General features: G+C 37.4%; 2 protein-coding genes across 2 annotated transcripts; both read left to right on the top strand.

Annotated features, from left to right (window-relative positions):
• Nucleotides 1-5,462: 5,462 nt before the first annotated feature.
• Nucleotides 5,463-6,272, top strand: LOC122722456 (B3 domain-containing protein At2g33720-like). Its single transcript, XM_043953160.1, has one exon. It carries the CDS (start codon nucleotides 5,463-5,465, stop codon nucleotides 6,270-6,272), a length of 810 nt encoding a protein of 269 aa, XP_043809095.1.
• Nucleotides 6,273-13,852: 7,580 nt separating this feature from the next.
• On the top strand, nucleotides 13,853-14,662 carry LOC110606285 (B3 domain-containing protein At2g33720). Its single transcript, XM_021745033.2, has one exon. It carries the CDS (start codon nucleotides 13,853-13,855, stop codon nucleotides 14,660-14,662), a length of 810 nt encoding a protein of 269 aa, XP_021600725.2.
• Nucleotides 14,663-15,840: the final 1,178 nt, after the last annotated feature.

The following is a 15,840-nucleotide window of genomic DNA, read 5'->3' as shown; positions in this document are numbered from 1 at the left end:
ATGGGGAGAAAACTCACCCATTTCCGATCTGAGGGCCTTTTATAGGTGGCCTGGTCGAAGACCTTCGGCAGCCTAACGTGCCCCCTAAACTCATGCATGTTCGGCGGCCGAACTTGACTTTCGGCGGCCGAACCTTGGCTCGTTTAAACAAGACTTTCGGAGGCCAAAGGCGCTCCCGAAGCCTTCCCATGTTCGGCGGCCGAACTCCACTTTCGGCGGCCGAACCTGGCAATTGCCTCCTTGGTCTTTTCCCTTCAAAACTCAATTCTCTTTCCTTTTAAAACCATGAAATCATGTGAAAACATTTTAGAAAACACATTTTACCCCTTCTAGAGAGATCCAACACCTTAGATTCCGCCGGAAGGCAGGAATCCCGATGCCGGATTCTAGCCGGGTATTACAAAATTCAACTCTAATTATATACTAATTTAACAAATCAAACACACTAATCAGTTTATATTATTAGACCACAATGGAGCATTTTTCAGTTGTCGTCTAATATCAATTTCTTCTTGTTTTGGCACTTAGTTCTACTAACATAGTTTACAAACAATTCTGATGCTCCTCTACTAGGTCCAATTATATGCCCATATTGGCCTTCATTTAGTAAGAATGTTGCTTTGATAGTTAAACCCACAATAAAACCAGTTTAACGGTTACTGCAAACCATCACCATTTCGTGGTTTTATAGATTTGAACAGCAATTTGCAAACCTTCTATGCAATTAACACCAAGTTACACCAAACCCAACTGTGATAGAAAAACAAAATAACTTTATGCAGACCAGGAAAACTGGAACCTAGATGAGATTTCTACTCACCTTAGATAATTTCTATCCTTTTACTCAGACAGTAAATATTTAAGTCACCATTTGCCAAATGATATTTAAAAATAATTATAGGTATGAAAAATTTAGAAAATAAAGGTGTAGTTATGGAGGCATAGCTGTCTAACTTAATAGAAAGAAAGAGAAAGAGAGCATAATACTGCAACCTAAACATCCTTAAAGTTTTACATGCCAACAACTTATCAATAGCTGCCCTTTTATAAGCAATTTGTATACAGTGAACCACTGCCACTAGTTATATACCTAAACATCATTACGGCAAAAAGACTAGTGCATGAGATCTACTTACATTCTTTTATAATCCTCTCAATTTTGATTTACCAGGAAAAACTATTATGGACTTGAATCCATTCACTATATGTTCAATCAGAGTGTAGCAATCTTACCAAAAGTTCATTTATTTATGCATTTGTGTTTGTCCTATTTTATATTTTTATTTTAGAAATTAGAGAACCATCAGCTGATAAATACTATTTATTAGTTGATGCAGATCATGACCATGTATTGTCATTTAATGATCCTAACTTCCATCTGTACACAAGAGTATTGAAATCTTCACATTTGGATTCATATGTTGTTACTGTAACTATAACCAGAATAGAATGGCAAGTGACCTTTACAAAACTCACCCTAGTTTGACAATCGATACGTGTGAGGGAGCACAGGCATAAATGGGCTAAGCTTATGCCGCTCCGCTAGTAGCTCTGAAAGATATCTACAGTTGAAAAGAAAAAAAAGCCAAATTTGGTCAATTAACCATGAAGTTGTAGGTGATATAATGGACCACAATGGAGCTAAAAATTATATTATATCACAATGGAGCTAAAAATTAAGATCAAAATTGGGAGGTAATTATTGAAATTTACTTTTCTTTATTTTTGAGCGGTAGTGGCGGCAGCAGCGGCAACGAGCGGTAGTGGCGACAGCAGCGGCGAAGAGCGGTAGTGGCGGCGGCGGCGGGAGCAGCAATGGAGGTGGCAGTGTGTTATGAGAGGAGCATCCAGCAGCGGTAACAACAGGAACAACAGCAGCAACGAGTGACAGCAACAACAATAAGCAACAGCAGCGGCGGCAGCGGAACATCAGCAGCAACGGCGACGGCAGTGACAGCGGCAAGGAGAAGCGTGCGGTGCCGAGGAGAGGAGAGGAGAGAAGAGTGCGGCTAAAATCAAAAGAGGATGAAAAAGATGATTAGGTTTTTTTTTATATTCTACGCATTTTCTGATCGATTAGCGATGAAATTTCTAATATTTTTAAAATTTATCGCTAATTCATCGCAAATCCGTCGAAAATATAAAAATAAAGTATTCGTCCTGATCCATTGCTGATTCCGTCCCTAAATTTGTTTTTCCGATAGAAGTAATTTCCGTCGCTAAATTTGTCTAGTCCATTTTTTTGTAGTGACAGTAGAGTTTTGATAAAGGCGTCACAAAATTAAGTGTGTAAGAGTGTCACATCCCACATTGTATAGATAAAAGATTTGTACAAGGTCTATTTATAATAGCTAGTTTAAAATTATTAAATAACTTGAGTTTATCATTTTGGGCAGTAGTTGCGATACAAACCACTGCAAGAGTTATGCAAATGATTCTGAAATAACTGAATAATTATTAAATATTTTTATTGAACCCTCAGTCTAGTGTCCATAGATTGATTTTGGAAGAAATTTATCCTCAAACCAGCCAAACTATAATTTGGATGAATATTTGGTAGTAACCGATCCACCCAATGATTAAACAATTGGTTGGATATTTAGTTTCTATGAATATCTATTATGTTATCAACACATAAATTGGCTGTTGATAATTTTTTATATACTTTTAATTTTTTTTAATTCATATGATATCTTTTAATTAAAGTTGCATAATAAGATCTATTAAAATTATAATAAAAAATTACTTTATCATACATTATATTTAAAATATTAAAAACCATAGTAAAATAAAATATTTTTTCTTTTATATTTGAAGGAGATATAAAAACTAGGTACAACGGATAAGTTACACAACAAAAATCATTTTGCTTCCTTCTTACTATAAAGGTGAATATCTCTTTGGTGGAAAGTTCATAATTCGATTCACATACTTCCTGCACCTCTAGGAGATGAAGAAAGATCAACCATGCTAGCTAGCCCTGATTGGCATTAGAATATTATTTTTATTTTTAAATAACAGAAGCACTATATAAATTCAACGCTTTTAAATTTTGTAAATATAACTCCAATTGCTGATAAATATAATTCTAAAAAATCTCTGAAAAAATATATTTACAGTAAAAAATGGATTTAAATAAAAAAAATTATTAATCTAACTATCCCATCATCCGCTGAGATAAAAAAGTATAAGAAAACACAAAAATAAAGTCAAAATAGTATGAATATTTAAAATTATAAAAATTAAATAAGATGTATAATAAAAATTATAGAACTAAACAATATAAATATTTGAAGCGGCTGGCGGTGTTTTTAACAATAAAACTAAAAAGTTAGATTTATTAAATATAAAGATGTTCTAATTGAATGATTTTATTTTCATTTAGCCCCTTTTAACAAAACAAATCACAATTTTAACTTATTTCAATTTATCGGTAGTTCCTGATTACAATAAATCTCATATTTATTAGTTTATTACTTTCTAAATATCTTATTAGATATGTATCACAATAAATTTCACTACATCGTTATAGTAAACCATATCAACAGAAATTGTATTATTATTGTCTATAGTTATGCTATTAATCTTCTATTACTGCTCAATAGTGTTTGAAAGTACAAGTACAAGCACAAACATTGTATTAAGACCGTATATGATTAAAACCTAAAAGAATTAAGAAAAGCAAAACTAAAATATAGAAAGAAGGGTATACCCATGGAATGAGGTAGAGTCGCTTGAAATACTAGCAAGCTATTATACTCGAGAATCTAGTCCTAGTTTAGCAATTTTCTGAATACAATAGAACACAACACAGTAGAATTACAATGAAAGCGTCACATCCAACATAGTGCGGGTAAAGATTTGTACAGAATCTATATATAATAATTAATTTAGAACTATTAAATAACATCCAACATAGTGTGGGTAAAGATTTGTACAAATCTCTATATAATAACTAATTTAGAACTATTAAATAACTTAAATTTATTATTTTCGGCAGTAATAAAAAATAAATCAAAAGTTATTTAGATTAATTTAAGTCAGACTATTTCCTATTTTAATTATTTACCAATAATCTCATAATTTAACAAATTGTTTCCTACATTTTATTGTTATTTACAAAAAAAGACTTTATATTTTATAAATTAAACCTCATGTTTTACAAATGAATCCTTTATATGTTAAATATTTACAAATTAATCCCTATATATTGTAATAATTTTAAAACAAGACCTTTATTGGTTGCATGTTCTTGCAATACCAAGACATTTTCATATTTGATGTACTCAACAAGATCTTGTCAGTATTCAGATTGTTTTTCTAATTATTTATTTTTTTTTCATGTACCAATTCATAAAAACTGTAGGTTTTTATCTATATAATTATAATATTTAAGAATTAATTTGTAAAAATATGTTAGCTTGTCTGTAAATAATATAATATCTAATGATCAATTTACAAAATATAAAAGGATTATTTATAAATAATTAAAGCATTTAGGGATTAATTTATAAAATTAAAAGGATTATTTCAAAATAATTAAAATATTCAAGATCAATTTATAAAAATATAAGGATTTATTCATAAATAATTATAATGTTTAGGGATCAATATGTAAAATTGCAGGTATTATCCATGAATAATTATAATATTTAAGGATAATTTTAAAAAAATATAAAGACTTATTGGTAAATAAATATTTTATTTAAGATCAACTTATAAAATTATAGGTACTTATTTATAATTAATATTTTTTACTAGAATAAATTGAAAAAAAATATAAAATTTAAATTTAAAAACTAAATTGTATATTTAATTAAATTCAAGACATTTTTATTGCTTTAGATAAAAAGTAATCAAATTAATTTACCGTAAATTCAAGACCTTTTTGTCTAAAACTAGTTGATCTATATCAAATACCCTAATTTTACTTAGGGAATAAATTTTATAAATTATTTTGCTTCTTAAAATTTTTTTCTGAATCCGTCCAATAGGGAACTCGATCTCCAAGTTTTGGTATGACAGAAATTGTTGAAAGGGCTGTTACTGTGAACTTTGTGGGTGAGACTTGGTAAACAGTAACACATGATTAAATAAAAATGGAGTGACTTGGGCCCTAATTAATCAAAGTATATGGCATTGCAACTCTCCTACCACCACTCAAACACCACAACCTTGGAGCCTTGGTCTATTAATCAATATATACTAGTAAAATAAATAAATAAATAAAATGGAGGCAAATTTTCATGATCTGATTCAAAAAAGAAAACCCAAGAAAACCCAAGAAAACATTACCTTCAAACATAGAAATCATTCTCCTAGTTGGATCTGAAATCCCATTTGTTAAAGGTTTACCTTCTACTTACACTCTGTCTCTCTCAGTATATATACATATCTCATTCCATTCCAAACAACCCCTCAAGTCCTTTGATTATTTCTATGTTTCCAGTGCTCAAGAGGCCATGGAAGATCAACTTCTCGCAGCCAAGCAATCTGACAAGAAGCGGAATCACCGTCATATCATCGACAGTCAAGAAGACAGCGATGTTTCCACTGAGTTAACCCTTTCTTGCGGGTTCCCAAGCATGATCAAGAAACCTAGAATCACCCAAATCAGTTCATCATCCTCCTGTGGAATTAATCATTCCCTTTATTTCTTATTTCAAAGTTCCATCGTCGTTTCAACTCGGCCAGCGAAGGAGGAGGTTTCCACTGAACTAAAACTGTTTGACGAATCTTGGACCGCTGATGATGCCTCTGGAACAAGAAAGGAACCTGATGGAGTATCCAAAGAGTCCTCAGAATTGAAAACATTGGCTCGAGATACTGCAAACCAGACAATTTACAGTCCTGAAGAGGAGAGAAAGATGAGGCTGAAGCATCCTGTTTGGACTAAACTGGTGCTTTATGATCCATGGAAGATTAAAAAGAGGCTAACTGGTAGTGATCTTGGTAACCTTTGCAGACTATTGGTGGCATCAGCTTTAGTCAAGGATCATATTTTGCCATTTATGAGAAGTGAAACTGTTGAGAAGATCAAAACAGAAGGTGCTGAATTTTCCTTTTGGGATTGTGATACAAACACCAAGCTGAATCTTATTTTGAAGTATTGGCGAACATCAAAGAGTTACATCTTCAACAAAGGGTGGCTGAATAATTTTGTGAAGAGAAGGAACTTGGTTGAAGGAGATTTGATTGGGATTTACTGGGATTCAACAGGAAAAATATTCAACTTTTCTGTGCTTGAGAGAGCTTCTGATGTGTATCCATGAATATGTAGTAGATTATTATTAGTAGGATATATTAGTATATTATCATTTAGTAGGATACACTTAGAAACTTTTTTTTTTTTTGCATTTTAATTTTTATTCCCACTTTTTTGATTTCTTATAATAAGATTTTCTATTTTCTATTTTTCTATCCTAAAAACAAATTATTCAAAATCCTAACAACATCTTCAACACAACAATATCAAATTTTAATATAAATTTTATTTAATAGCATATAATAACAATATATGAGTAAAAAAATTAAAATTTTTTAATAGTTTCTATTAGTTGCAAACGAATTTTGGTAGTAAGTTTGATTTTATATATTAGCTGCATTTCACTTGTAGGATTTTGCTTTGAAATTAGGTATCAGCAAAGCTTACGAACATATTAAACATATATACATATCTACTTAAAGGGAAGAATTCATAGTAAAATTTAGTTTTCTCCTCTTTTATTTGATTTCAAGTGATTCTATTTCATCCTACTTATTTAACCTATAATAAAAAAAAAAACCTCTTAATTGATTGCTTAATTAACTATATTTACACTACTTTCAATTTACAAAATATAAAAGGATTATCTATAAATAATTAAAACATTTAGCGATTAATTTATAAAATTAAAAGGTTTATTTCAAAATAATTAAAATATTCAAGATCAATTTATAAAAATATAAGGTTTTATTCATAAATAATTATAATATTTAGGGATCAATATGTAAAATTGCAGGTATTATCCATGAATAATTATAATATTTAAGGATAATTTTTAAAAAATATAAAGACTTATTGGTAAATAAATATTTTATTTAAGATCAACTTATAAAATTATAGGTACTTATTTATAATTGATGTTCTGAGATCCAGAAAATAGGGTTTTACAATGGTTGAGTAAGTTTGGTCTGAGAGGAGGGGACTCATCTTCTTTTATTCTTTTCCTTTGCCTGCCAGTGATGTGTAACGGCCTCACTGCCATTGGGCCACCTGTCTCTGTTATTCAGATACGGACGTACGAAAATATCAGTCACCTGCTTCATGCGTAACGGCCATTTAATTCCCTCTGCCACGCATGCGAACGGACCCACTAGGCGAATGGGCTGATTACCTCTTCCCCTCTTGACCGGGCTGGAAGGAAAGATTGAGATTGAGGCCCAGGGGAGGTCAGATCTTAGGGCCGAACGGACTGGGCCGGCCCATTCAGGAGACTTAGAGGCCCTCAGAGGGAGACTGTCATTATGAGCCCGGCCTTGTAACGGGATGGTGAAACCCAGCGGTCATCAATTGCCCCTTTACCTTCTCATCAGTCATTACACGAATGATGAGGGGGTAAATACCCATTATGACCGCGCGATTCGAGGACAATTTCTCTTAAAACGCTTCTTTTCCACTTTCCCACTTTACTGTCTCAATATTTCAAATTCTCTCAGTCTTCTCCCAACTTTCGCTCTTCTCTGTGCTCTATGCATTTTGCTAGCTCCGCCCTTCTACCCCCACCGTTTTCAAGGTACGTCCTTCGTTCCTCCATGGATAGCTCAAAACTTCCTGATGTCGTTAACCTAGAGTCCAGTATTACCCCTCCACCATAAAAAAAACTTCATTTCTCGAGAGTATCTGGATACCCCTCTTTTCCATATCCGGACTCCCTACCGGAATGAGAGGATCGTCCTTCCTGATCCTCCCCCCTCCGGTTTGATCGACCCTCAATAGGATCGTTGTCTGGTCTTTTTTGTTAAACAGAGGGAGTATGGCTTAACTTTTCCTTTTTCCCCCTTTTTCATTGAGGTCTTCCGGTACTTTGGGATAACCCTCCGGATGCTGGCTCCTAATTCCATTATTTTTATGTGCTCCTTTGAATCTATCTGTCTGAGCTGGGGTTTTACACCCACAGTGCGTCTATTCGTCACTTTCTTTAGGGTGGTGAGGGCGAGTCAGGGCTTCTATTACTTTGCTCCTCACGGTGGGCTATCCATCTTCTCGGGTCACAAGGACTCAATAAAAGGTTGGGTAGAGGGGTTTGCAGTGGTAGAGCTGAAGAAAAGCTCCGGGTTGTCCTGGGAGGTAAAACTCTCCTGGGAGGACGTCCCTCTAGGCTGCAACGACCTGCCCCAGCTGAGTCTTTGTGAGTAGGTTGGGTACCTTCGACTGACTTCTGTGGAGAAGAAGTATGATGTCAAAAGGTGTATGTTTGTGTCTAGTCTTCAGGACTGCAGGGCGGCGGGTATTTCCCTTTGTTTTAATTGCTTGGTTCCTTCCTTCTTGAATTTCCTTGTATGTTCCTTCTAACCCGTGTTGATTTTGGGTTTTTGCAGCTTCTCAAGTTCCAATGGACAAAATCAAGCCTCCGAAGAACTTTACCCTATCTCAGGAGAGTATGAATGCTGCTTTAAATGCCCTCCTAGTCGGGCGATCTGTGTCGGAAGCCACATAGGAGGTGGCCCAGGTCATCTCCTCTAGGTCGGCAGGTCGATCTGTTCACCCTGTTCCAGCTTCTTTTCGAGCTCCCAGGCCGAGCTCCCGAGGTACCAGGTCTTCCAAACCCTCCAGCCGTAGCAGTTCAAGCACCCTTCCTCGCTCTTCTTGAGCCACTAGGTCCCATCAGGCTGCCACTGCGAGGTCACAAGCTACGCCATAGGTTATTGAGAGGCCAGCGGAGGATCCTGTTCCCGTGAGGGCAGAGGTTGCTTCTCCCTTTGGGGATGTCCTTGAGGAGAGGTCTGAAGTATCCCCAGCTGGTGGTAGGGCTTTCGAGGATGAAGTGGAGATCAGCCCAGTTGGTGAAAATGTTCAGGAGGCTGCTACCGAAGCTTCCCCTGTCGATGAGGACCTTCCTGTAGAGGGGGCTGAGTCTGAGCCAGTAGATGGCATTCCTCCTCTAGAGGGGTCATCTGCAATCCCTGAGGGTGCTGCCAAGGGGGCCGGGAGCAAGCGTCCTCCTCCTTCTGAAGTTCTTGCCCCAGCTCCTGCTCCTAAGAAGCCTCAAGCTTCCAAGAGACCAGCTCCTACTCTGCCTCCTCTAGAAAAATGAAAGACTCCCGTGGTGCCCCTGCTCTCTGCTTCTGACAACGAGATCCTGAACACCGAGGACATTACCCACCAATCTCCAGCGAGCGCGATTGCGGAGGTACTACGGGAGAGGATGTTTGGTGGGGTCACGGAGGCTTTAGACCCCTGCTTGCTTGCTCTCACTGGCCTTTTGGCTAGTTCTACTAGGGAGCAAGTAGCGTTCTGATCTCGTCCCCGGGGGGAGCTCGGAGACATTATCAGGGAAATGCTCCTTATGGTAAGCTGTCCTTTCTTATTTTTGTTCTTATTTTAGTTCTTTATGTTTCCTTATCCTAACGGTTTTTTCTTTGTGCTAGGTGATGGGCCTCTTCATGAAGGTGGACGCTCGTAACCACTCTCTCCGGGAATCTGTAGATCGCCGGATTGAGGAGGCACACCTGAAGGAGACCCTGTCTGCCACCAGCGATGCTCGAGGCAATCTCGCGGCGGCCCAGGAGCACTCAAAGTCCCTACAAGCGGAATTTTCTTATACCCTGGACGCTCTCAAGAGAGCTGAGGGGAGGGTAGCTGTAGCAGAAATTCGCCGTGATGAAGTCTTAAAGCAGCTGTCCTCCTTAGAAGAGATCCAACGGGAGAGGGACGAGGTTGTGAGCCAGAGGGATGAGGTCCGACATCAGCATGAGTCGCTGAAGGTAGATTTTGAGGGGGCTCAGACTCGCTACACTGTCGTGATGGCCCAAAGAGATGAAGCCCTAGCTCGGATAGTAGTCCTCGAGCAGGAGCTGAGCAAGCGTGCTGATAATGTCAAGGATCTAAGCTTGGCAGTAGAGACATCCAAGTTCCAAAACCAGTATCTCTGCCAGGAGGTCGAGACTCTCAAAAAGAGGTGCTCAGCCTTGCTCGAGGATGCCAAGCATACTGAAGACAGAGTCCAGTTGGAGTGTGAGGAACGACTAAGGGAGTATAAGGAGTCGGCAGAGCTGAAAAAGGAGATTGAGTAGGCCTGTGAAGCTCGTCTCCAAAGTTATAAAGACTCTTCTGAGTTGAAAGCAAAGGTAGCCGAGGCCTGCGAGGCGCGACTTCGGAGTTCAAAACCTCTGACGAGCTGAAGAATGAAATATGGCACAGGGGCTTCCGCATGTTCGCCTTCGGTTTCAATCGTGGTTTAAAGGAAGCCAGGGCTGCCCCTTCCACCCTGCTAGCTCAACTCCGAGCCCCCGAGGTAGACTCTGATGGCGAGAAGGTGTGTTACGGGGAGGATGACAGACCTTTACCCAAAGGAGTTCTTCACACTGCCACTGGGTCTCTCGAAGAAGATGCCAAGCTTGAGGAGGGAGGTGAGCAGGAGACCGCCGAGCTTGAAGAGGGCGATGTCGGGCCTCAAGAGGAAGGTGTCGAGTCCCTGAAGGAAGATGCTGGGCCTCAAGGATAAGAGATAGTGCCCTTTGTGGGTACTGGGGGATCTGGACAAGAGAGTAGTGTAGATATTTCCCCCCATAGTTATAGATGATTAGATTAGGTTGTAATCTATTTTCTTTTGATTTAATGAAATCTAATTTTTATTTGTGTTTATTCTTGAATTATTTTTACTTTTGCTTGTTTTTCTGGCTTCAGCAAGTTGCTTAATCTGTTAAAGGCCTAATTTGCTTAATCTAACAATCTGTTAAAGATAAAACTCTTAAGCCATATGTTTCTTCAGTATTTTCCCTAAAGAAATCAGCTATACTAGACTGACCAGCTCAGTTATCAATTTTGTCACCTTTGAGTTAATCCGGGCTGAAACTCCAGTAATTGATTGGGCTTCTAATTTTTTATAATCTTGGGAAAGCATCCCTATTTTTTATCTTGTTGACTTATCAATGATGCAAGCTCGGACGCATAATTTTTATACGACCGAAGTAGGTGAGGTAGTGTACCTTCTTAGAATGATGAATCTATTTTTCTGGATTTGTTTTTTCTCTTGTATTGAGTGGGACTGAGATTGTGGCTTTGTTCGTCAGTTCATGCCTTGGATTTGCCTCTCGGGTCAGAGGAAATTGGTAACTTTCAGTTTGCCATTGGGCTTCCCGAGCTCAGCTCTCTTTTCGCTTGGTTTCTCTGAGCTCAGATTTGTGTATCTCAGGTCGGCCCTTTTGGCCTTACTGTTACTTTCATCATTTATGGTCCCGGGGGCACTTGGGGAGTCCAGCCACCCACCTCACTGAGGTCTTGAACAAGATTCAGACTATTTGGCCTTACTGTCGCTTCATCATCTTAGCCGGTTTTGTGGTGCCGGGGGTACTTGGGGAGCCCGGTCACCTGCCTTACTGAGGTCTTGAACAAGATTCAGGCCCTTTGGCCTTACTGTCGCTTGATCATCTCAGCCGGTTTTGTGGTGCCGAGGGCGCTTGGGGAGCCCGGTCACCTACCTCACTGAGGTCTTGAATAAGATTCAGGCTCTTTTGCCTTACTGTCGCTTCATCATCTCAGCCGGTTACTGAGGTCTTGAACAAGATTCATGCCCTTTGGCCTTACTGTCGCTTCACCATCTCAGCCGGTTTTGTGGTGTCGGGGGCGCTTGGGGAGCCCGGTCACCTACCTCACTGAGGTCTTGAACAAGATTCAGGCTCTTTGACTTTACTGTCGCTTTATTATCTCAGCCGATTTTGTGGTGCCGGGGCGTTTAGGGAGCCCAGTCACCTACCTCACTGAGGTCTTGAACAATGGTAGCTCTGGGCACATTCCCTGCCAAGCTCGGCGAGGGATTAAAAGGGGTTGGTGTTTAGTTATTGGGAGTTGTGGGACTGGAAAAAGAGAACTGTTGCCCCTCCTAGGCAGAGCTCAGGTCGTTGGGGGGTATTGGAAATGTTGTTTTCGTTATGATTGGCCATTGTGGATCTCAGTGGGTGTTTTTTGAGAATGGAACTCCGACGATGAAAAGATCTCCTTCGTTCCCACAGACGGCGCCAATTGATGTTCTGAGATCCAAAAAATAGGATTTTACAATGGTTAAGTAAGTTTGGTCTGAGAGGAGGGGGACTCCTCTCCTTTTATTCTTTTCCTTTGCCTGCCAGTGACATGTAACGGCCTCACTGCCATTGTGCCACCTGTCTCTGTTATTCAGATACGGACGTACGAAAATATCAGTCACCTGCTCCATGTGTAACGGCTATTTAATTCTATCTGGCTCGCATGCGAACGGACCCACTAGGCGAATGGGCTGATTACCTCTTCCCCTCTTGACCGGGCTGGAAGGAAAGATTGAGATTGAGGCTCAGGGGAGGTCTGATCTTAGGGCCGAACGGACTGGGCCGGCCCATTCAGGAGACTTAGAGGCCCTCAGAGGGAGACTGTCATTACGAGTCTGGCCTTGTAACGGGATGGTGAAACCCAGCGGTTATCAATGATTAATATTTTTTATTAGAATAAATTGAAAAAAAATATAAAATTTAAATTTAAAAACTAAATTGTATAGTTAATTAAATTCAAAACATTTTTATTGCTTTATATGAAAATATATACTAAAAGATAATCTGGTTATTTTTAATAAAATTAACAGTAAATTAATTTTGATTCTAATAGTAGTGACTAAATGGTAAGTTTTTTTTAAATATAAGTACATAATAGTAGAATTTTAAACATAAGGGTACTAAACCTTACTTTTCAATAAAGTAATGAGATTAAATAATAGTTTAATTTAAACCATAAGATTTTGTCCTCTAAGTTTATGAAATGTATATATCTCTATAATACAGAGATAATCGCACCCTGCTAGAGTGTTACATGTCCTTGTCACATAGATCTGTAGCGCACCAGCGTACCCATCTCTATCAGGCGGTTATTTAATCAGTTCGGCTTGCTTTAATCACGGGTTGGAGAGCGCAATGATGGATTGACCTACTCAGTGGGTCTATTGTGTTTTGAATTTGTTTTTTTCTCTAGAGTCCGGCCTCGGTTAAGGTGCCAGAAGTCCGACCTCATTACCTTTCAATAGAGTAATGAGATTAAATAATAGTTTAATCTAAACCATAACATTTTGCCATATATCTGTATAATATAGCCTAATTTTACTTATGCATTTAGGCGATAAATTTTATAAATGATTTGCTTCTTAAAATTAAATTCTGGATCCGTCCAATAGGGAACTCGATCTCCAAGTTTTGGTGTGACAGAAATTGTTGAAAGGGCTTTTACTGTGAACTTTGTGGGTGAGACTTGGTAAACAGTAACCCATAATTAAATAAAAATGTAATTACTTGGGCCCTAATTAATCAAAGTATATGGCATTGCAACTCTCCTACCACCACTCAAACACCACAACCTTGGAGCTTTGGTCTATTAATCAATATCTACTAGTAAAATAAATAAATAAATAAAATGGGGGCAAATTTTCATTATCTGATTCAGAAAAGAAAACCCAAGAAAACATTACCTTCAAACATAGAAATCATTCTACTAGTTGGATCTGAAATCCCATTTGTTAAAGGTTTACCTTCTACTTACAGTCTGTCTCTCTCAGTATATATACATATCTCATTCCATTCCAAACAACCCCTCAAGTCCTTTGATTATTTCTATGTTTCCAGTGCTCAAGAAGCCATGCAAGATCAACTTCTCGCAGCCAAGCAATCTGACAAGAAGCGGAATCACCGTCATATCATCGACAGTCAAGAAGACAGCGAAGTTTCCACTGAGTTAACCCTTTCTTGCGGGTTCCCAAGCATGATCAAGAAACCTAGAATCACCCAAATCAGTTCATCATCCTCCTGTGGAATTAATCATTCCCTTTATTTCTTATTTCACGATTCCATCGTCGTTTCAACTCGGCCAGCGAAGGAGGAGGTTTCCACTGAACAAAAACTGTTTGACGAATATTGGAACGCTGATGATGCCTCTGGAACAAGAAAGGAACCTGATGGAGTATCCGAAGAGTCCTCAGAATTGAAAACGTTGGCTCGAAATACTGCAAACCAGACAATTTACAGTCCTGAAGAGGAGAGAAAGATGAGGCTGAAACATCCTGTTTGGACTAAACTGGTGCTTTATGATCCATGGAAGATTAAAAAGAGGCTAACTGGTAGTGATCTTGGTAACCATTGCAGACTATTGGTGGCATCAGCTTTAGTCAAGGATCATATTTTGCCATTTATGAGAAGTGAAACTGTTGAGAAGATCAAAACAGAAGGTGCTGAATTTTCCTTTTGGGATTGTGATACAAACACCAAGCTGAATCTTATTTTGAAGTATTGGCGAACATCAAAGAGTTACATCTTCAACAAAGGGTGGCTGAATAATTTTGTGAAGAGAAGGAACTTGGTTGAAGGAGATTTGATTGGGATTTACTGGGATTCAACAGGAAAAATATTCAACTTTTCTGTGCTTGAGAGAGCTTCTGATGTGTATCCATGAATATGTAGTAGATTATTATTAGTAGGATATATTAGTATATTATCATTTAGTAGGATATGTTTAGGATTTTTTTTTTTTGGCATTTTAATTTTTATTCCCACTTCTTTGATTTCTTATAATAAGATTTTCTATTTTCTATTTTTCTATCCTAAAAACAACATTCTATTCAAAATCCTAACCACATCTTCAACACAACAATATCAAATTTTAATATAAATTTTATTTAATAGCATATAATAACAATATATGAGTAAAAAAATTAAAATTCTGTAATAGTTTCTATTAGTTGCAAACGAATTTTGGTAGTAAGTTTGATTTTATATATTAGCTGCATTTCACTTGTAGGATTTTGCTTTGAAATTAAGTATCAGCAAAGCTTACGAACATATTAAACATATATACATATCTACTTAAAGGGAAGAATTCATAGTAAAATTTAGTTTTCTCCTCTTTTATTTGATTTCAAGTGATTCTATTTCATCCTACTTATTTAACCTATAATAAAAAAAAACCTCTTAATTGATTGCATAATTAACTATATTTACACTACTTTCAATTTACAAAATATAAAAGGATTATCTATAAATAATTAAAACATTTAGCGATTAATTTATAAAATTAAAAGGTTTATTTCAAAATAATTAAAATATTCAAGATCAATTTATAAAAATATAAGGTTTTATTCATAAATAATTATAATATTTAGGGATCAATATGTAAAATTGCAGGTATTATCCATGAATAATTATAATATTTAAGGATAATTTTTAAAAAATATAAAGACTTATTGGTAAATAAATATTTTATTTAAGATCAACTTATAAAATTATAGGTACTTATTTATAATTGATGTTCTGAGATCCAGAAAATAGGGTTTTACAATGGTCGAGTAAGTTTGGTCTGAGAGGAGGGGACTCATCTTCTTTTATTCTTTTCCTTTGCCTGCCAGTGATGTGTAACGGCCTCACTGCCATTGGGCCACCTGTCTATGTTATTCAGATACGGACGTACGAAAATATCAGTCACCTGCTTCATGCGTAACGGCCATTTAATTCCCTCTGGCACGCATGCGAACGGACCCACTAGGCGAATGGGATGATGACCTCTTCCCCTCTTGACCGGGCTGGAAGGAAAGATTGAGATTGAGGCCCAGGGGAGGTCAGATCTTAGGGCCGAAC

Source organism: Manihot esculenta, chromosome 18, assembly GCF_001659605.2.
Source record: "Manihot esculenta cultivar AM560-2 chromosome 18, M.esculenta_v8, whole genome shotgun sequence".
Classification (NCBI taxonomy): Eukaryota; Viridiplantae; Streptophyta; class Magnoliopsida; order Malpighiales; family Euphorbiaceae; genus Manihot; species Manihot esculenta.
The sequence above is the reverse complement of the archived record's forward strand: the minus strand, read 5'-3'. Positions and strand labels throughout refer to the sequence as shown.

Bases quoted from the DNA above. Each gene is read 5' to 3' on its own strand.
- LOC122722456 (XM_043953160.1), top strand. From the start codon at position 5,463: ATGGAAGATCAACTTCTCGCAGCCAAGCAATCTGACAAGAAGCGGAAT.
- LOC110606285 (XM_021745033.2), top strand. From the start codon at position 13,853: ATGCAAGATCAACTTCTCGCAGCCAAGCAATCTGACAAGAAGCGGAAT.